This window comes from Carex rostrata, chromosome 16 (genome assembly GCF_964058835.1).
Source record: "Carex rostrata chromosome 16, lpCarRost1.2, whole genome shotgun sequence".
NCBI classification, from domain to species: Eukaryota; Viridiplantae; Streptophyta; class Magnoliopsida; order Poales; family Cyperaceae; genus Carex; species Carex rostrata.
In genome coordinates this window covers 4823518-4846507 of record NC_135933.1, presented here as the reverse complement: position 1 = coordinate 4846507, position 22990 = coordinate 4823518, and the positions used below count along the sequence as shown (strand labels likewise).

Below are 22990 nucleotides of genomic sequence, written 5' to 3'. Positions count from 1 at the left end.
TTTTACATTTTTTGGAATTTTTTTACTATTTATCAAGCCACTTTGAAAATCACTGATCCAACGGTGGCTGTTTGGAACAGTAAAATCAGAAGCCACCGTTGGATCAGCGATTTTCAAAGTGGCTTAATAAATAGTAAAAAAATTCCAAAAAATGTAAAATTTGGTCTCCAAGCACATTTTAATATGGAGAACACATATAACGGTTTAGATTTATCATTTGGACTTTAAAAATTGAAAAATGACTTGGTTGCACAGGAGGCGTGGTGCAAACGTTTTGATATTAGCCTCTCTCTCTCTCTCTCTCTATATATATATATATGAAAAAAAAGCAGCAGCAAAGATTAACTAGTTGATTCCAAAAACCATGTCAAGAATTTTAATTTCTTTCGGCCACACACGTGTAATTGGCTAATTGCCCGGATAAGCATAGTAATAGAATTTTTTTAAGCATGACAAAAACTTGTACTTGTATGTAAGTTATTGCCTTTTGCCAGATATAAGGATTAGGTTTTTAATTTGGTAGGTCGAAAGTTGTTATCAAGAAACAAAATTATCAAATTCAATGCCTCCTCACCGTATGAAGCAATGACCTAATCAGATATGTTGGCCTATATGCAAGATACAATCATACAACCGTTCATGTTGTGATTTTGTATAAATAAATAATTACTGAAAATTTTATATTAGGATTGTCACTTGTCAGCTTACATATGACCCAAATTTGAGGGCATTAAAAATAAAATACTTGATATATATATAGGTGGTCTTGATCCCTTGTGAACCATGTTGTGCAGCTATTTGTGTGCCGAGTTGTGGAACGGAAAGACAATGATCTACTAGACAGTTTATTGTGCTTTCATGGATGTAAGAGGTGGAACATTAGAGATAGAAGGGACAATGAAGTTTGTGATCAAGAAGGTGTCTATAAAAGACAACTCTAGTTTTGGATAGATTCACAAAAAATTATTGAGAGGGAAATTTCCATTTGTTGCATTCGAACTATTGTAGCTAGTTTGCAATATATCCATATTATTGCATTGATGAATGTAAGGATTGCTTTAGAGTGGTCCCACGAAAAAGGAAATCCTTACCAACCAAAATGAAATCAGTTCACTTTCTATAGAGGTTAGTGATCTAAAGATTAGAGGCAATGAAGGAGATAATTAATAATGTTTCAACGGGGAGTCAATGTTTACATTTTTTTTTTGTTCTTTGTAAGAAAAACATGTTGGTATACTCAATGAAACATTCTAAATTACTTATTCCCTCATCAAATTGTTAAGTATCTTATTTTTCCATTTTAAATTAAAATTTAATAAGATTATTTTTCCATTCTAAAACTTTTAAATTTAATAAAATTATTTAGTTCTATTTAATAGTTAAAATACATGTTTTGCTATTTTTTTTTATAGAGACGTCCATTTACCTTTCATTATAAGAAAACATACAAAAATGTAGTTTTCTTCACACGACGACTGGTGCTAGACATAATCACATAGAAAGAAACTGAATGTTGCATGTCAAATGAACATGTTCATTAAAAATAGGACAAAATATGTACTTCAACTATTAAATAAAAAGTTCTAGGACTCTGGTTACTCAAAGGTCAAGAATTCGAGCTCCGCTCACGACTTCGCAGCTCTGTGAAGCTTTCAAAAAAGAAAACTATTAAATAAAACTAAATAATAACTTTAAAATTAAGATCTAATTACCTCCAACCCTCTCATTCAAAGAAAAAAAAATTAAGATTTGATAAACATAAGGGAAATAAGAAAGTACTTTAATTTAACATAAGAGATAAAAAATTGATTGTTATAACGAGAAAATAGATAATTTAGAATGTTTGAATGATATACAATCAATTCTCTGTCTTTATAATGGCTCAAGCTCCACTACAAATACTTGACAGGGATGATGTGTATATAGATAACGAAATGTTCAGTCATACCTACCTATCGTTATAATTATCGTTATTCTTTAACTAAATGTGCCAATTATAAATAATGCAACTCATTTGAATAATAAAGCATGGATACTTAATCATAACATTATTAAATTGCATTATAAAATACGCGTATTTTTCGACTCGTCGGGAACAGTTCAACATTCATTTTCTATTAAATTTATCCGATTTTTCACTTCTTTGAAATTAATATATTTTCAAGTCAGCACTTGATCAAGTCATATTCAAATAAACTAAAAAAAAATATTATGTTCCCTTTTCAGCCTGAGTGATCCGGTTTCACCATTTAGGAAATAAATCAACTGAAATTCAAAAATCGGATACTGTTCACCTTGAAATTTCTGCAATCCGAAATCCAGCCATCGAATTTTTTCGAGAACGCATCTCGAAACAGTTGGTTTTTCCTTGCACGTATCTCGAAACAGTTCGACAGCTGGATTCGGATTGCAGGAATTTCAGGGTGAACAGTACCGACTTCGGATTTCAGCAGATTCGGATCCCACCATTTATGTTCCCTTTTTGGCCCATTCAGATCTAACCGTAGTCATTATTGACTAATTTTTCGCCAAATGCCACACTTGCAAGGGAACCAACCAACCATCAACCCCCTCTCATATCGCAACAAGAAAAGGGGATACATGTGCTTTGTTCTCTCATCAATTTATCCCCAAAATGTCGTTTATGTGTCAACAGAGAGTTAAATACCAATAATTGTTTTCTTATGAAATAATGCTAATTCATTCAAATTAGCAAACATTAGATTTAATTACTTTTGCAACATTTGTTCCGATGGAGAGCTACTTCTAACGGTATCGGTATCGGTTTATTTTATTTTATTTTTTTTCCTTTCATTTTCCTGTACATGCAACTCGTTTTTCCAAAAAGCTTTGATACTTTCTCTCTCTTTTAAAAAGAAGGCTTTGGCACTACTTCTAACCGCATATAAATTCACTCTTAATCTATGTTAATATATAAATGACACACTATTAAGAATTTACATATGTGAATTTTGCATATAAGAATTTACATGCGATTAGAAAAGACAATAATTCATTCATAAAAAGATCCTTTCATTCAAAGCCATAAAACACATCTTCAATTGTGATCAGAATATTAAGGACTTGTGTTATCAGACTCACATTTTTAAAAAAGTTCTTTCCATGCTAAATCACAAATATATTATATTTAAATATATAATTAGGTATTCATACATAGTTGTCAATATCTTTTGAGTAGAACTAGGGTGTTCTTAAGTTCACCAAGGTGTTTGGTGTGTTTGTTTTCCTGAGTGTTCATTCATAATTATAATGCAAATACATAGTTGTCAATATCTTTAGATTAGCTTCAAATAATAAATCCAAATTGTTGAAACCGATTTAATTCATGAGTGATGAATTTACATGTAAAGTTTTTAAAATTACGAATTAATTTTGTATAAAGTCAAGTGGTCAAAAAGTGTTAAAAAATTGAATGCACTACAATTAATTTATAAATCCAAATTGTTGACCGCTTGACTTTATAATAAAATAATTCGAAAATTTAAAATCTTTACATGTAAATTCACCACTTGTGACATAGATGGATTTCAAAGGCTTAGATTTGTCGTTTGAAATCAATATAATATATTTTGGAGTTAAGTTCATCAAACACCTTGGTGAGCTCAAGAACACCCTAGTTCTTCTCATATCTTTTTGCAGAAATTTATATAATAACTATATCTTTTTAACATGAGTTAAGGAATTTCAAATATTTTAGAAAAATAAGTAATGCATGTAGAATTTTATCAAACATAAAAAGTACACAAGGATCGGAAAAATATTGATTTAAAAGAGATAGACATAAAAGTCAAAATACACTTAAAAAAAAGATTGTGTAAAAAAAAGAGAGATAGATATAGCTAGAAAATATTGTTAAGTGAAAAAAGAAAGACACCAAAGACGGTTCAAAAGGTTGCAGGTGCATTTGAATATGCTCAGTAAATATTTGTGAATTTAGTTGCTTTATGGAAATCTGTTTGTTTTTATTATCTTAACTTTACATATTTATTTATAAAGAAAATCTTTCAATTAAGTTTGGGATTTGTGATTTTCTATACAAAAAATAGTGTCTTAATTAATTACTAGATCAAAAGTATCTAATTCTTCTTTGATTCTATTTATATAAGTGAAAATATTACGACAAAAAAAAATACACATAAGACTTATTCATGTAGTATAGATTTGCTCCTGAAATGTTATTTCACACCCTAACACGTGGCTATGCTGGTGGCTACATAACATTTCCAATTTAAAATTCTCCTCCCCTATGTATGTGACAAAATAAAATAAAAGAACCACTGATTCTGCTATCATCCTAGGCACCTACATCGTCAATTTTAATCTGGGGACGCAATTTGAACCTCCCAACAAGTGATGTATCTCCCTTACCAAATTTTTTTTTTTGAGGAAAGTCTCCTTTACCAAATGGCCATAATTTAGTTTAACCATCTCCCTATAATAAAGGTACAACAAAAACACCACCTGTGCAAACACCTGCTCAGCTTGAAGCATCACTCTGACATAACTCTAAAACCCCCAATTGACATCTACAGCATGAAACCGGCATGGCTGCCTTCGCCGCAATTGCCAACTCCGACACAATTCAAACTCCGCGTACACTTGGCCCGTGCTGCACCCTTCCTCTTTCTCTTCTCTGCTGGTTATATGATGGGTTATCTCTCCTCAATTTCCCAATTTAACTTTCAACCCCAATTTAAGCCCAACTGCACCATTACTGATCCAGACACAAAACCCCTTACTATACAAGAACATGAATCACAGATTGTACAACCTCCACATGACCTTCTCCAGTTTAATACACGTTGTGCCAAACCGATACCACAATCGGAGATCCTTAACACAATCAGAATGAACATGTTTGAAGGAATTGAACCGTATGAAGGTTTTCCATCTTCAGAAGTTAAGTCTCTTATTCATAAGCCAGCAGAGCACCCGCGCGGGTGGGGTTCAACCGGGGCCGTCTTCCGTGACTTGATCGAGACGGTTCGACCAAGTGTTATAATTGAGCTCGGTTCGTTTTTAGGCGCGTCGGCACTACACATGGCGGGTGTAACACAGAACCTCTCGCTGCCTTCGACTTTGATTCTCGCGGTTGATGATTTTCGCGGATGGCCCAACTTCCGCCTCCGGTTAGTCCTATAAAGTTCAAAACAACTATAGTGTTTAGAAAGCTATTTTGATAGCTATTGATCAAAGCATGGTTTTTTTTTTTTGTATAAAAATGAATAGTTTTAGAAAGCTTTTCTACCTGTGTTAGTTAAGTAGAACCCAACCACTTTTAGGTTTAAATTTAATTGATTTAGTGTAAATAAGTAAATGCATGGCCTGTAAATACGTTGAGCTTGTATTAGTATCGTAAAAAGGGTCTGAGATATTTCCATATGCAACCGGATTAAATATTTCATAGTCCAAGTTTTTCTTTTTTTAGAAACAGGGTAATAAAGATTGTAACTATAAACCTTAAAAAAAAAAAAGATTGTGACTGTACAGTGCACGTTATTATCCAATTTAATATGAAAAGAAATCAATTCCATGTCCATGTCACAGATTTCATCGTGACGTACCAGAGAACCGGCATGCTGACGCATTGCTTCTACAACAGTTCATGGCAAATGTCAAAGCAGCCGGTGAATCCCACCGCATCATCCCAATCCCTTTCTCAACTGGCTCAGCACTTATAGCTTTATGTGAGTGGGGAATCTATGGAGATTTAATTGAGGTTGATGCCGGGCACGACTTCCACTCAGCATGGGCAGACATAAATCGAGCATATGCCGTGCTCAGACCGGGTGGTGTTTTATTTGGGCATGATTATTTCACAGTGGCTGATAATAGGGGAGTTCGGCGAGCGGTTACTCTGTTTGCCAAGGTGAAGGGGCTGACAATACGGCCCCACGGTCAGCATTGGGTGCTCTCGCCTAAGCCCCTTGTATAGCATACAAAAAAAAAAAAAATCCACTTTTCTGTCGGCTTAAGTTTATAAAACAATTGATCAGTTGAGAGATATGAGCAATTTGGTTTTAGAGGATAACAATTTTCTGTCGGCACAAGTGATATAGCAAATCGAGTCATTGATTTTAGAGAATCCTTGAAGCCTAGTTCAATTTGGTGACTTTGGTCTCTTGCAAAGCCACAAGCGGAGTGTCTGATTATGTTGAAGAAATGAGCAACATGGCTGATCACACTGCAAGATGATATGAAACAGGAATATTATGGATTTTTTTTTTGGTGTGTTTGGTGAATATTGAGAGAGTATAACACTATAACTAGTGTAGAGGAGCATATATAGAATAATAGAAAAGATGATATAGACTTCGTAGCAGAACAAATTGTTTATGGAACAGGTAAAGAAGAAAACTCGTTTATAATAATATAAGCTTGCGTGCTCCTTTAGTTATAATTGATAAATAAACATAATCAAATGCTTGTGGCTTGTTAGGATAAAACTCTTATCAAATGCAAATATATAAACGCTAACAAATATTAGAGGCAAAAAGTAAAAATTCAAACAATCTACTCGTTCTCCTCCCTGGTTTAAAGCTAAACGATAATGATTATCTTAATGAAATTAATAATAAAGGGCATATACAGTGAGGAAAGCTCCCACACGTGTGGATCCGTATCCTCCCAGGTACCTCACTCAAAACAATTGAAAAGGACGGTCCAGATTTACTTTCAATGGTGCTTTTTCGGGATGACTTTCGCGGGGGGGGGGGGGGGTTATTATTTGTGCTTACAGTCCGATTCAATTGTACTCAGTCCGGTAACCTGAGAAAAAACAGGGATCACTTTGATAGCCTCAGTCCTAACAATGGTTTTCAAATTAATTTAATTAACTGAAAGTTAAAAGAGTAAATATAGGCATGTGATTCGACATTATTAACCAAATTTCTAACGATTTGGATATTGTTTGCTGAGAATTAAAGACCGAGAATTTAAAATCGTTGGCATTTCAAATTGTTTAATGTACGGTGATATATATATACACACTAAAATTTTATCATTCTTTAATATACATACATGTGTTGTATAGTTATATATCATGTCTTTATATTGGATTCAAAATTAAATATTATCAAAATAAATGATAGCCAAAGTTGTCGGCAAGGATAGTTTCAAGAAATAATGTGATTGCTTATAACTGAAAAAGCGAAATAACAATAAATAAAGAGAAAGTTGGTTAGGTGAGTAACAGAGAAGTTAGCTCAAATAATTTTAAAATTTAAATTAATAGGTGGATACCAATCCCGGTTCACAGGCACGACTTTGATTGATTTGTACTTATTTTGTTGATACACGTTCTATTTGGATTGATTGGGATTCGTGATTCGTGACTCATTTTCTTTCAATTATCTCGATTTATGAGAGCAGACTGTAAAGAGTAGTTGCTACGTTATCAATGTGACCTTTTTGACCTTCATCAATCAAATCAAGTTTATTAGAAAACTATACATTTCAACACTGAAAGAACGAACATTTCCGAGAAACTGCATCAATGTGATAGATCCAGATATAATTTTGTAACTTCGTAACATATCATTAAGCTAGCACTATCCAAAAAATAACCATTGGTTGTCACGCAGGGCGGGACTAAAGGTATTAAAAGATCATAGCGGAGTATTATCCTATGCAAAATAAGAAATTGCAAACACATGACAAGATAAGTATATATTTCTGAAGAAGCGTTACGGTTTCAGAGCTCCCCCATCCAAAAATCTTAAACAGCATTCCAAAGAATTGACAAATGCAAACAATTGAAGCTATTTAAGAAAACTAGAAATTAATATATGACATTAGAAGCCCGTTCCCATTTGCACTCTCCATCAGCGTCCTGCACAATTCAAATTTCCAATACATAACAAAATTTTCAATGAAGAAAACAGCTAGTGCAAACCTAGATTTAAGACAAACAATGATACTTACTGTCTTCTTGCAACCTTTTTTTTTTAGGAGAACTATCTTCTTGCAACTGATGAAGCAGTAGATGACCTGAAATTTCTCAAAAGAAAAGAAAAGAAAAGAAAAGATATATTTCAATAATAAATCAATCAAGCTAACTGTTTCAAGTACCAAGCCATTCTAACCTCTACCAATAAATATGCCCCATTCACTTCCTATTGCTGTACAATAACAGTACTGACAATATATCTCAGGTTTTCTTGTTTTATATTCTATTGGACTCAAACCTGCAGTGCCAGGCTTCAAGTTTTGTTGGTGCCCATGGCTAGCTTGTGTTCAAATCAGTAAGCAACTTTGCACATGTTTTGCTCATTTGAATGCCAAACTAGATTCAAACTGAGATATTGAGTTAGAATTGAAAACAATCCGAGCTCAAATAGCATCAACTCATTCGAAATGGACTTGATATTGTTTCAAATTATGGTGAGTTTTTAATTTTTGTTTGGCTCTTCCATGACTAGAGCCCATCAGACTTAGGAGACCAGATAATCCCAAACAATCCATTCCTAGTTAAAGACCTTAACCATTCATTCCATGCTCAATCCCCCGTTAGCAAATTCCCTCCCAAGTCCTGATACCTCTCATTATCCCTTCAGTCTTTCATCATTTTTCTTTCACCTAAACTATATTGTCAAACAGCCAGCAAGTAAGAAGCATGCATGACAAAATGAAGCCTCCCCACCCATTATCATAGCTGCTTGAATCTTTAACAAGCAGATTATAAGCTTCATTTTGAGCATATAATATTTGAACCAAGGAGCTAACTTGGTTCCTCTTCCAGCAAGACCTGAGCTAGATTGACTCAATTGCAATCCAATATATCCACACATTTGGTATAAGACCCAAGAGACAATTAAATTAAATTACTTATATCTTATTTATTATTATTATTATTTATTCTTTTTGCTTCTTACCTTGCATTCTGCTTGCCTCCGAAACCTTGCCTTGCATTACTACCAGGAGCTCCATTATTAGAAATTCTGACATCAGCAACCCCTTGAATGACATTAAAACCATGAGCTCTCTGTTGTTGTACTTGTTCACTCTTTTTGTGAACCAAGGTAGCACCATTCACATAATTTGCTTGTGGATCTGGAGATCTCTTCTGGCGGCTGCTCTGTGCAACTGGAGTTAATGCAACTGGGGGAAGGAAAGAAGAATACGATGCTGTCGATGCTGCTGCTGCAGCAGCAACTTTGGCTGCAGCAGTTGTTGCAGATATTATTTGGTGTGCACCCTCTCTAAGACGAATGAAGTCTCCTTCAATAACAAATAACTATGTTTGCAAAAATGGGATAATATAAGCTTTAGAATGTGATCAGTAATATTGTCAATACAGTTAACAGCACAGGATTTTAAAAAGCTATAATAATCAGGTGCATCTTTGCCTTTTTTTTTGGTGTGCTACCGTACTTCTCTAGGTTTTCCTTGGCTTGCTTTGTGTTTACAGGCAAATTTGATCATAAGATAAAGGATGAAATGGACAAAAGCTAACTTTCCACAACGGAAGGTTAATAATGCATCAAATGCACAATTGATTGTTGCTTGTGGATTGGCAGTTTACCCAGTTTCAGATTTAAAAAATGAGAGGTCTACCAGTGAAAATTGAAAAAAAAACATAATTACAATGATGGAACCCCAGAAAGCTTGAATATTCATAGAAAAAAAAAGCATTATAAACAATTGGTTTTGTATTTGTTGAAGACTGCACATCAAGCAAATTTTAAAATTAAAAATGTGGAGTATAAAAATATTAAACATGTACCTCAGGATGCTGAGCTACAAAATCATCAAGTTTTCCATAGTTCTTCATATAATCATGCCACTGAAGAGGTGCTAGCATCTTTGCAAGCCTGTTTGGTAGCTGCAGAATGTGCACAATACATAAACCACTCTTTTAATATTTTGTCTTTCATAGCAGTTACTCTTCCAATCTAGATACTGCACATTGAGAAGAGAGTACTCACAGTTGTGCTGATCTTTATCTGATTATTGAGCCCTGGAGGAATGGCACGAACAATGCAAGCAAGAAGAGATCTTTCGTCTAAGAGAGGCATCTCCTTTGCCATGGTAACAGTTGAAACTACTTCAGTGTAATTCATAGCATTCTTGCTGCCATCTACAGTGCCATTAGCTTCTTGTATTTGGCTACTCAGAGCTGCGCTGCTCTCATGATTCTGAGTCAATTGCAATATTTATGGTTAGCATGATCACTCAAACTAGTCAAATTTATTCAGTCACAGATATTTGCATTGTTTGTAAGACTAATGTATATTCAGCCACCATTAACCGAGCAAAATCTATTAAGCCACTGGGTATTCACTTGTTCCTCTGTATTTCTAATTTGTGAGAACTTCAATTGTCAATTAGTGGGATCCTTAGTTTGTTCTTAAATCTCAAGTAAACTAAAGCATACCAAAACTACTCAGAAATTACGAACAAAAAATTTCTAATCCAGCTCAGCACAATACCAAATTCTAAGATTGTATAATGATAAAATTTAAGAAAACAAAACAAACCTCAAGTGCATTGGTCAGATCTGCAGAACCGAACTGCAGCCCGGAAGTGCCAGAATTATAATTGGAGTTTACATTTGCAAACTCTGCAGTTTCTTTCAGAGCAGATGATTGTAGCTTGTTCGATTCAGTTACCTGAAATTTACCAGCAGTATTAGAATTTGCTTTTGCTGAAACTTCAAATAAATCATACAGGAGAATTTACAACTTGATTTTTCACCCCATTTGGATAGTCATAAGACTAAATATTTAATTTTGCTGATTTGAAAGATCTACCTGACTCTGGATGCTATTCTGCCTTCCAAGATTCTCATCAGCTTGTGATTGTTCGTATTTTTCATGGTTGGCGATCTGTGCTGCTTCTGGCACAGCCTAAAAAAAAATACATTCCAACGTAACAGCTCAATAACAATTGGATTAATCATTCCAGCAGGTATGGTACTTCTAGAACCAACCCAGCCAGCCAGAAAAGACCAAATGGATTAATAAATCAGCTTCAAATGCCTTAACAATTGGCAGGTCAACTCAACCCATTTGCACCCTATTTTTCTATATTTTGGCCGAGATAGCACAAAATTGTTTATTGACAATAGTGATCTCCAAATCACCGTATGCATCAAAAACTAACTCTTTTACAATTTAGCAAATGCGGTGCCCTACCAGTCTAGAAGAACTTACCTGCTTGAGCATCTGGTCAGACAAAATCAACAAAAATACACCAAAATCTGACCCATTCTAATCTTTAAGTCCAATCAATTAAGATTTAAGCATTCAAACTAACCTCTGGGGCTGACCAGAATTGTGAGGGAATTGTTGGAATAGCTGGAACAACCTGAAAAGAACCAAGTTGAAGAGAGGAATTGGTTGGGGAGAGAGACTGAGATGGAATTCCTTGAGAAGGATGCATCATGTATGTGATCTGAGGAGGCGGAATGTAGGTGGGACCTACACCTACAAACTGCGACTGTCCGACCTGTGGTAAGGTAGAGACTTGTTCTGTCTACAAATAGCAGAACACCAAATTAATTTTTATGTCCAATATTTTAGAAAATGACAAAAAGTTGTGAGGTACATACCTTCGTCGAACCATCAACATTACCATTGGAGATGACACTACTCCCATTTACATTGACATTGTTAATGTTCATCTTGGATTGCATTTGTGAAAGATCTGCCTTTTCATGTGAAGCTTTTGAACCGTCCTTATAGAGTGCTAGTTCTAACTGGAGCTGCTGTATGGCTTGCAAGTGATGCCTCTCCATCTCCACATACTATACAAAATTTAAGGACCAAAATTTCACACAAAAAAAAGCAATAATAAAAAAGTCTAATTGACTCACTGAGAATTTGATCTAGAATGAGGACCATAATTCAAACATAAAAAATCTTGGGATAAGGCTTGTTTTCACTGACTTCAGATGGATTTTCATCCCAATCTTGGGATTCCAATATAAAAGGATTGTTTTCGCTGACGTCACCCGATAAAGCAATAACAAAAAGTGAAAACCTATATTTTTTTCAACAAGATTTGAGAATGGATCTTTAGAAGATTCATGATTGAGTATTTATTCCTTCTATTTATATTTGTAAATACAAGAATGATATGTTTTATACAAAAAAATGGAAGGGAGAGAGTTTTTTCTAATCTGAATCAAATAGAATAGATATTTTCTTCCATTTGAATATCAAGAATATCTTTTACTAAATACAGCCACAAAGGCTGGCTGTATTATGCTTCTAAGAAGTTGATTAATAGCTGGCATAAAATGTTACTCTCTTTTTCTTGGTTGCATAGCATAAATATGAATTACAAACCTGTCTCTGGAAACCCAACCAGTATTGGTTGAACTGTTCAATGCGGTCACGAAGCTCAGCCTGCAGATTGGTGGACTGGAGAGCATCCCCGTCTTGCACCCTGCTTATCCATGTGTGCGCCTCCCTCAACTGTTCCTCCTTGAAAATCAAATTCTCCTGTGCAACCCTATGCTGAGAACATACAAGAAATGCAATTCAGTCATTCATTCACCTCATCACAAGGTACGGAGAAAAGAAAACAGAAATATTCTTACTTGCTCTTCCAGAGAAAGCAGCTGTCTTTCTTTTTCTCGAAGTCGTTCTTGCAAATCATGGAGCTGTTTAAGATGCTGTGCTCTCTCAGCCTCTGAGTTATCACGCTCCCTCCTGCACACATTAATTCAAGAATGCAAACATATTACAGTAACTCGTTAGTGCATGAAACAAATACAAAATGCATGACAGGCACCTGAAAGTTGCGAGTTCCTTGTTCTGTTCCCTAAGAAGATCATCTTTAGCCCAAGCCTACTCAAAAGAGAGAAATGAGAATACACCAATATACATAACGAGCATAAAAACATACAAAAATGTCCATTGACAACAATTTTAACACAAACCGCCTCATTGTCAATCTGAAGAGCATGCAATTCTCTTTCCCTATCCTGGAGCTTCAACTCCATGTCAAGGATATACTTATCTCTCTCTTGTAGTTGCTCCTATTCAACAAAATTTGACAACTGCTATTTAATAATCATTCCAGAAAATGTAGGGAAAATAGGATCATACATACTTGATTAAATGACCTTTAGCTTAGCACTTGTAGCTGCATGTTCCTTAAGTTGAGCATCAAAACTATCCTGAGCCTCTGTAATTTGAGACCGCGCAATAGCCTGGGCCCGCAACTCAACCTCCAAATGCTGTAACTCTTCTCGCTGCCTTGCCACTTCATGTAACCGCTGCTGCAGCAATTCATTGCTCAAGCCATTGATTCCATCAATCGCAATAGAGCAATACTCCACCATATCCGTTCCCTCCTGTGCCATACAATGAGAATTTTGATTATACATTTTCACATTTCACAAACTCGCACCCTTTACTTCAAGGTCTGTTATGATTTGTACCTCATATATGGTTCTTTCATCTGACTGCCCCAAACTACCACGCTCAGTCTCCTGCAATAAAGAAACACAGAAAAGAGTATCTGAATCATAAATTGCTAACTAAGCAAAACCCTGACTTTGTACTACTAGTGGAATAATGCCATACTACAATGAGAGAGATGAATAAACTTCAGAAGAAGAAAAATCAGCAATATTTAATCTACATCTCTCTTTCTATCGCTTTACATTGAGAAAACCTAAACAGAAACAAAATTAGTACGAACCTCGCTTCCACTGGTGCGATATGAACTGTCAGACACAGCTCTCCACTCCTTCCTTGGCGGTTGGGAGGAGGACGCGAGCAGCGAACCGCCTCGAGCTGAAGAAGTCTCCATCGGAAACCGATCTTCGCTTACGATCGCTCCAGTTCGTCCAACAAATTCTAGGGTTTCGAGATCCAAATCGAAAGATTTCGGGAAGAAATCCTAGTCACGCACGAAGGTCCTGAAGTAGGGTTTTGAGGCACACTGCCAGGTAAAGTAGCGATTCAATGGCAAGATTTGTGCCAGAGTCGAGAGTAGAGAGGGGAAGAGAAAAGATCGAGGTGATTATAGAAAAATAATTAGTAGACAGGATTTACTTAAGAGCCGGAACCACCTACTAGCGGGACCATTTTAATAGAGTACTAGGTGGGTCCTACAGTTCAGTGATAGCATAATGTTCCACATAGGGAAGGACCTGGTCTAATGGATGAATTCATCCCTATTATCCCCATGAAAATGAAAAATTAAGATAGAACAGGCATAGAAATGCGACCCATAAAATTGAAGCTTGACAGCCCTGCCTGACATGTGGGGGAAAGGAAGACGTTAACTTTTCGGTCTAGGATTTGTTTTAAGCGAAAGGACTTCAAGCGGGAGAGCATAAATGGAGGCCGAGGATCCGATTTTGTGGGCAGTTATCGGCCCGTTGAAAAATATGTACTCAGTGATACAAGTGAAACTAAGTGCGGGCCGCTGGCCTCTATTCGACTGATGTTATTTTACTTTGCAATAGCGGTTGATGATACTGGTAGGATGTGGATTTCTCTGGTGCTGTGCCGTGATTAGTTATGTCGTTACATGTTATGTCAAGTTGGATTTAAATAAAGTTTATGTATGTTGGATTTAAATAAAAATTCATGTGAAGTATCGTGCCATGATTAAATTTATAAAAATAGTTTATTGTAAACGAATAGTTATGGTACGTTAGTTACGTTGTGCTCTAATGTAACATTGTTAGTTACATTTGATCATGTCTAGTTATGTTTAGCCATATTTTTTCGAATTAAGTTGGTTTAAGCCTAACATAAAGAAAAAAAATTATAAATAATTGTAAACTATGACATAATGTTTATAAAAAAATAAATCTCTTCTTTTTTCAAATGGAGATGTCCTTTTGCAATTGAGATGTGATTGAATTGAATAAGAGAGAAAAGTGATGTGTTGGATTGTGTCGTGATGTGTCGGATCATGGCATAGCAATTTTACATTGCTAACTTTTTTTTTTTTTTTAATTTTATTTTTAGAATGTTAGTAGGAGATATCAAACAATAAATGAAAAATATAAGGCCATGCATAACATCCATAAGACCGACCCTTACTAGTTACTACTTCCGTTTACAAACTTCTAGCACTCACTAATCACTACTTACTCGTTCGCTTGAAGTATTCAACCACGAAAGCACACTCCTTATTGATCTTTTCCATTGTCTCGGTCTCTCGGAACACCTAATTTCGATGTTTTTACAAACAAATCACATGATTGCGTTAAACCAAGTTGCCCACACACCATGACTACATGTCTTCCCGCTGCCTACGAACATTGCAACGACTTATCCAGGTCTCCTGTACCGAGTCACCCAATAGGCCAAAACCATTCCTACCATACTAACATAACTTATGATTAATTCGCGTTTAATTCGTTTTTTTGATGTTTTCAATCTGAACACTGAATAAAACATAAAAAAAACGTATTATACATTTTATTTGTGAATAAAATGCGAAAAAGATGTATTTTTTTTCTTTTTCGCTTCTTTGTGTTACCGAATCATTTTCAAATTATATCTGAATTATTTTTAAATCATAAACTTTTGATCCTACCAATCTAAACCCGAACTATTTATTTATCACTGTGATCCGTACTTGCTAGTTGCTTATCCAACTAACAAATGTTGGAAGCATTTTCTGCGATCATTACACCGTATCATCATTTGTGTCGTAGATTCAAACTATAGAAAATATAATGCAACACAGTTGGATATACAAAGTACACAGGTATCATCGAGGAAAACAAAATGTAATAACAACTATAGTCACAGTAGTCACAAGTTTTATGAATTATTCGCGAATTAAATTCAAATAATTTGTTTTCTTGGTGATGTCGAACCGAACGTCGAATTATTCGGTTGACCAAACTTTGACCGAATTAAACATGAATAATTCACAAAATTTATGAATTTTTCCCGAATTTACGAATTATTCGCAAATTTTCCCCAGAATATTTTTTTTTGGATTTTTTTCTCTCTTGAGCGCAGGACTGAGATCTCTAGTCTGAATAATTCCGAATCATTTCCGAATTATATCCGAATTATTCCCAAATCATGAATTTTTGACCTCGCTGAACTGAACCCGAATAATTCATTTGTCACTGTAATAACAACTATGAGCCAATGTCCATGGCTGCATGACGACATGACGCCCGCAAATAGTTTAATCAGTTGCATTTATATATTTTACAGAAAATAATTTGGAGGCACCGTTGGCACGCAACAATTAGTGGGTCTTTTATAGAGGTGAAAATGAAGCGGATACGAAGCCAATAGTGATAAAACTATATTCATCTTCACGATTTAAAGAGCAGATACGAATACGAATATAGATAATAAATAGATGTCAAAATGTAAAATCAAATTCATCTTAAATGGATACAAATACGAAACAGATAATCTACGAATACATATTCAAATACAAATACAAAACAAATAATTGTCGAATAATTGAGTTATATGAATAACTAAAAAAATAAATATGAAAATAAATGAATAATTATAAGCTGATGGAGAGATTGATGTTGAAAAGATAGGAGATATAAGATATTTGATGACTCTAAATGAGACCACTAACTTTTAGTATCTCTCCTCCTTATTAAGGAGCTTAATGTTTAGATCCTACAATGGTCCTGATTTATTTTTTTTTTTTTTGCAGAAGAAATCTGAACTCTTCAGTCAAATAATCTGTCTTTCTTTGATTAAATACATCATTTATATGTGTAGAAGTCTAAATTTAGTTCAAATTGAACCTGTCACATGTATAGCCACACGTATTACCACACTAATTTTTGTTCTGCACCGTTGGATTTAATAAAAAATCGTGCAAATTAGATCTAAGATTTGTAAAAAATTTCGCTGGGAGCGCTGCGCCTCTCCCCAGCAAATTATCCTTTTTGCCCCTCCCTCCCCGATCCCTTCTTCCAAAAAAGAAAAAACAAGAATTTGTACCTATCTAAGAAAATAGTAAAAAAATGCCAGACAAGAGGAAGCTAGATTGTCATATCAAAATGCGCATTCTAAATTTTCTATGTGATGAGACCCTCTTAACTGAATATGTTGGACTCATATCTCTCTTTGTAGTTTTTGTATCAGTATAGCAGTATGTCAGAGTAATGTATGGTCAATTAACTAATACTTGCATACACAAAAAAAAATGAGAACTGACAAGTACTTGCAAATTTGCCTTCCTCTTGTATAACAGCTTTGTTTTGATGTTGATCTCTCTTTTCCTCTGTGTCCACCTGCGACCAATAGGTATGCCAAGCCTCAAACCTGACCAAAAGGCTAATCAAGCTGCATAATTTACCAGACTGCCCCGCATTCAATCACCTATTAAACATAGTAATAGAAATAAAATATTCTGAAATTTGGCATCTATTTAGAATAGGATCTACATTTTCATAAAAAGAACAAAAAAATATGGTGCAATAAATCTGTATGAATTTGATTTTAAAATTGGATTGTCAGAAAAATAAGATAATAAAACAGCGCCTAATGTAAACATTTTGCAGTCATAATGCCATTGTTTGTTGGCTTGTGCATCCAAGTTGTATATTTACTATACGAAACAATACCTTGGAGGAACTGAATTGTGCCTAATATGGTACTGCATCTTTACCAGTAAGCTCAAATCTAAGCAAAATTTACTTTACAAACATGACTTGTCTTTTAATGATTAATTTTTAATGTTGACATGTGTCATGTATTTTCGTGTTATTTTAATCAATTTATTTCTGGTACAGTGGTACCAAGTGCTCATGCACCTGATTTTTAAGGTTAGAATTAGGTTAGGGTTTTGCTTTTAGATATCAATTGTGGGAATGTATTGTACAAATATTGTATGTACTTAATGTGGTCTTGTATAAATCGTGCAGAGAACTACACAAGGAAGATGTTTGACATTTTGACTTTTGCATATTCTACCATTACCGTCTTCTGATGCGGCACATTTCATGGGAATGAGTGGATGAAACCAGAAAAGGTTATGGCGTTAACCATATCTTTTAGATACAGGAATATTGGTTTTGGGCAAGTATCAATAACAGCTGACTATTTATTAACCATAGTCTATCTTTACCCTTTTTAGTTCCTGGGCGCTGAATTGCATTTTTAAGATTAGCAAAAAAAATTGGGATTGTTGGTTTTCCTCTCTCTCTCTATATATATGCATAAAAATTTTACTTCTAATTTTGATGTGATTAATCTTTGAACAGGTGCCAGCCTTCATAACAACATTCCCATCATCGGCCAGAATTGTATCAGAACCCCTTGGGGTTATTTTGGTCATTTCAGCATGGAATTACCCATTCTGTAAGTTTTAAATTTAACATCTGCTGGTTTGATTGATTTCAGTTTAGATTTCTAAGTTTTAATTTAACATCTCCAAAACTTATAATTAGCAAATTTACCTTTACAACAAGCAATCTCACTCGCTATCTGCCAGTTGTTTTTTTTGTTTTTTTTTCCTGTTTTGGCCCCTGTGGCTATTTTTCTTTTTTTCTATCTAATTATTTTTCTTGTCTTTTTTCCTTTCTGCTTTTGATACCCTACTGACAATGCTGTATTAAAGGATTTAATTCAGTGCCTACGGGCATTAAACAAAAAAAAAAAAGATCAGCTCTGGTTATAGAGGAGCCGCTTCTACAGATTACGATTTGTAATCTAGATAAAGAATTTAAGAACTGTTGATCGAATACATGTGATTTTTCATTTCTTATGCATTCATTGAAAACCTTTCTTTCCAGGTACTTTGTGAAGGCTGGATATGCTGTTATTTGCATCCATCAACGACGCAATATCGTTATCTTTTGTTTTTAATAATTTAGTTACTAGGTAGAATGTTGAAATTATGATATTTTTGGTTATTCATTTCATTTTATTTGTTTGTTTTTGCTTCCACAGGAAGATTACTAGGCGGTACATTATTCGGTACAACGACTGGTACCAGGACTGATACAATGGTACAGGAAGACATGCTTAACTGGAGAAACCATGTTTAATTAGGCAAGTGGTACTGTGACTGGTATGGCTAAGGATACGGTACCAAATGGTACCAGGACTGCTACACAAATTGATACAGTGCCGAATTGAACTCAAAAACAGTGATCGATGAAGAGAATGAAGAGGGGTGAAGAAACCAGGCACAAGAGAATGGCAATACTAGAACCACTTACTCCAATCTCTGAATTATTTTTGTATTTGGATTTCTGTAACTTTTATTTCTGTATTTAAATATTGAGTTATGTGTAGTGTCTCTGTTGCTTAGTTTGGTTTTAGTTGTTGTTGTCTGCTAGAACTTGTTAAATTTAATTGTTTCCTGGAGATTGTGTTAATGAACTGATAATTTGGATAGCGTTTTGTGCAGTATGCACTCGAACATAGCTTTTTGCAGGTTTTGTACATGTTTAGGTGATGCAGGTTTAGATGGAACAATTTAGATATGATGTATAAGTGAACTGCTATTCTGTAACTTTGACTATGTTTTAGCACCTGTTTTAGGTACTTACTCTGAGTCTTATGATTTCAAATGGAAATCGGTGGATTTGAATAATATGTAAATAATATTTGAAGTTTTTGACAGTTCTAATTTCAATAAAAAAACATCTTTATGCACTTGATAAGAATTGTTTACGGATAAGTATGTCCCTTAAAAATGAAAAATATCACAAAATATGCTACTGAATAATATGTTCTCATTGCAACGCATGGGTACGATACTAGTATATAAATATATACTTAGTTACCCTAATTCTAATTTGTTGGATTACAAGCGCATAATCCTACTGTGTAGTAGTGTCGGGTGTCGATCCACAGGGATAGATCTTAAGTTATTTAACAACAATAATACTAATCTAGGTTCTTCGGGTTTGTTTGGTAGCGTGTATACTTAATTAATTATCAGGCTTCTAAATAGCTAGCAATATCGGCGCTATAGCTTTTCCGGACCATAAACGCTAAGCTATGAGATAAAATTGCGCTAACTCAGCTACGACCGCTATAGCTATAATAGCTGACCGCTATTACCGCTATATGAGACCCGCTATAGCTACTGCTATGCTACATGGTTTTTTTTTTTGCAATTTATATGGACTTCTGTACTTCTATTCTTATTTCTAATGCTACATGGTCTTCTACGATAAGTATACTAAACCAAACTATATGCTTCTATTGAAACTATATGCTTCTATCGAGAAATATTCAAATACTAATTATTCATTTTGATTACTCTTTTTATAGTATTCGTTTGTAAAATTATTATCGTTCGTTTCAATTGAAAGCTGATTTTGATTATTATTATAATTATAAAATGTTTAAATATGTATATTGACTTCATTTACCTTATAAAATTAATTGCTCTTTGTCTATTATAATATGTAATACCATGAAGTATAAACTATTAAATAATGCTACTTTTTAGATTTTTTTCATTCTTATTTGCATAATTAATAAAAAGTATAGACTTAGATTAGTTGTTACATCAATTCTCTAATATTGATTATGTTGATAATTAGTAGAAATATAGAATATAAAGTTTGAAAAGGGAAAATCGCTATGTGTGATAACTTCCGCTATAGCTACGTTATTCGCAATAGCTTTTTTTTTTTGGTCTCCCAGCTATGCCGCTATAATCGCTATTTAGAACCTTGTTAATTATAAATAAAATAGGTGTAGGTTGATTTTACAGTTTACTCTAGCAGATTGATAGGTGGAGATGCTAATTGCTGTAAGCCAAGAATAGGGAGCCTCTAGGGTTTTAGACGAAATCCTTCTAATTATCTCAATATATATTTATGGTACTCATGTCTATCTGCATACGACCTTCTGTCACTGCCGCATACAGACCCGTATATGATACTGTCACTACCACATATGGTAGACCACCTCGCAGACAGAGCCGCATACTGGTACTATTATTCCCTACGGATGCCAGGGTTCGGTTTTATGCGTATTTGAAAGATTCTTCGACTCTAAGGTAGACTTGTAGGGGACAATTCAGATTATCACGGGATGTAATATAATTAAATCACTCACACTAACCTAATTAATCACATTCCCCTATTACTCGCTAAGTAATAACCCTAAACCCTACTTATTATAAGTAATAAATAAATTCCTAATTGTAATTCAAGATGCTATCTAATCTATATCCTGTCAAGGGAGCCTACTAGGTTCTAACCCTAATCTCTGAACCGCTGCCAAGCCTCATTAGCTGAAGTGTTTATAGTACTTACTTATATCCCCTCTCACACCGAGGTACAATAACTTAACACCTATGGTATGTGGAGGACATTGACATATAGTAGACAGAACTATGTATGCAAGGACATATTTCAATAACATTCAAAGAATAACAAAATCTCAAATAGACATAAAAAATATATAATAAAGAGATAATATAGAACTCAATACATCCAAACCCTAGAGAAGAGAAGCTTAACTACTCAAAACCATGACAAAATAAAAGAAATTAAATAAGAAAGACATAACATAAAACCTAGAGAAACCTCTTCCTTAATAATAATAATAATAAAATAAGTATAGGGTGATTTTACAGTTTACTCTGGTTAGGTTTAGGTGGAGATGCTAATTGTTGTAAACCAAAAAATAGGGAGCCTCTAGGATTTTAGATTAAATCCTTCTAATTATCTTAGAATATATTTACGGCACTCATGTTTACTCGTATGCAACACTGTCACTAACCCGCATATGATATAAATCACCCCACAGACAGAGACGCACACCGGTACTATAATTCCCTATGAATGCCTTGATTTGGTCTTATGTGTATTTAAAAGGTTCTCCGACTTTAAGGTGGGCTTGTCGGGAACAATTCAGATTGTCACATGATATAATGTAATTAAACCACTCACACTAATCTAATTTATCACATTCTCCTATTACTCACTAAGTAATAACCCTAAACCCTACTTATTACAAGTAATAAATAAATTCCTAATTATAATTTGAAATGAGATCTAATCTATATCCTGCCAAGGGAGCCCACTGGGTTCTAACCCTAGTCTTTGAACTGCTGCCAAGCCTCTTTAGCCAAAGTGCTTGGTATGTGGAGGGCATTGGCATATAGTAGATATAACTATGTATGCAAGGATATATTTCAATAACATTCAAAGAATAACGAAATCTCAAATAGACATAAAAGAAAAATAAATATATAAAGAGATAATATAGAATTCAATACATCCAAACCCTAGAGAAGAGAAGTTTAGCTACTCAAAGCCATGACAAAATAAAAGAAATAAAATAAGAAAGACATAACCACAACCCTTGAAGATTGAAGACCTTTCTTCCTTAGATGAGGCATTTTTCTTCCGCCTTGGACTTCAAGCACTTTTCCTTATCCAACTCTAGAATTTACACACACTATTCTACTCTAATCTTTGGACTTACACAACTAAAACATGCACACTAAATATTATTACATGAGTAGTTTATATAGCAACCCTAAGGGTGTAGCTTTGGAGAACATGGATGCTATATTTAGCATTTACATGGCTAATATTAGCCTCTTATGCCATAAATGGAGAACCAATTATAGACTTCCAATCATAGCAAGGCCTGCCACATCTGTAGATTCGTCCTTCTAAAGATTGCTGCTCAATAGTCGAGATTTAATATAAACTAGACAATCCATGGATTGAATCCGTGTGCCCTTGCGGCCTAGACTTGAGCCCGCATACGGTATACTCTATACCGCAAGACACCTGACTTAGCCAAATTTTCGGTGATTTCACCATGTTGCATGTTGTGCACTTCGTGTGAGGTGTTTACATACTCCATGTGATGCCCTATTTTGATACTTTCTTTAGAATTGACCTAAATATGACATTTTTGCTATGTTTTTCGCCTAAATATGCAACTTTCTCCAAAACCTATCAAAATTGCCTAAAAACACGTTTGTGGTGAATAATTTGAGAAAATGAGTACTTTGCATATGCTTTTCCACCATTTTCCTTACTAAAAAGTAGTGATTTTCACTATATAAATTGGCG

At 34.5% G+C, this 22990-nt stretch overlaps 2 protein-coding genes across 3 annotated transcripts; one reads left to right on the top strand and one right to left on the bottom strand.

Moving 5' to 3' along the window:
- The first annotated feature begins 4297 nt into the window (after nt 1–4297).
- On the top strand, nt 4298–6418 carry LOC144567498 (S-adenosyl-L-methionine-dependent methyltransferases superfamily protein). The gene is made up of 2 exons (XM_078317642.1): nt 4298–5150; nt 5569–6418. The coding sequence occupies exons 1-2, from the start codon at nt 4555–4557 to the stop codon at nt 5954–5956; spliced, it is 984 nt and encodes a 327-aa protein (XP_078173768.1). The 5' UTR covers nt 4298–4554; the 3' UTR covers nt 5957–6418.
- Nucleotides 6419–7641: 1223 nt separating this feature from the next.
- LOC144567697 (RNA polymerase II degradation factor) lies at nt 7642–14078 on the bottom strand. 2 transcript variants are annotated; one of them, XM_078317862.1, is made up of 16 exons: nt 13675–14078; nt 13412–13462; nt 13094–13324; nt 12908–13006; nt 12760–12815; nt 12566–12677; nt 12312–12482; nt 11573–11767; nt 11278–11496; nt 10773–10868; nt 10500–10631; nt 9948–10157; nt 9746–9844; nt 8895–9256; nt 7945–8010; nt 7642–7852 (listed from the first exon to the last, which is right to left on the bottom strand). In XM_078317862.1, the coding sequence occupies exons 1-15, from the start codon at nt 13783–13785 to the stop codon at nt 7977–7979; spliced, it is 2178 nt and encodes a 725-aa protein (XP_078173988.1). In that variant the 5' UTR covers nt 13786–14078; the 3' UTR covers nt 7642–7852; nt 7945–7976. The 2 variants fall into 2 exon arrangements, with proteins under 2 accessions (XP_078173988.1, XP_078173986.1); XM_078317860.1 differs by having other exon boundaries at nt 7812–7958; nt 7992–8010.
- Between the last annotated feature and the right edge of the window lie 8912 nt (nt 14079–22990).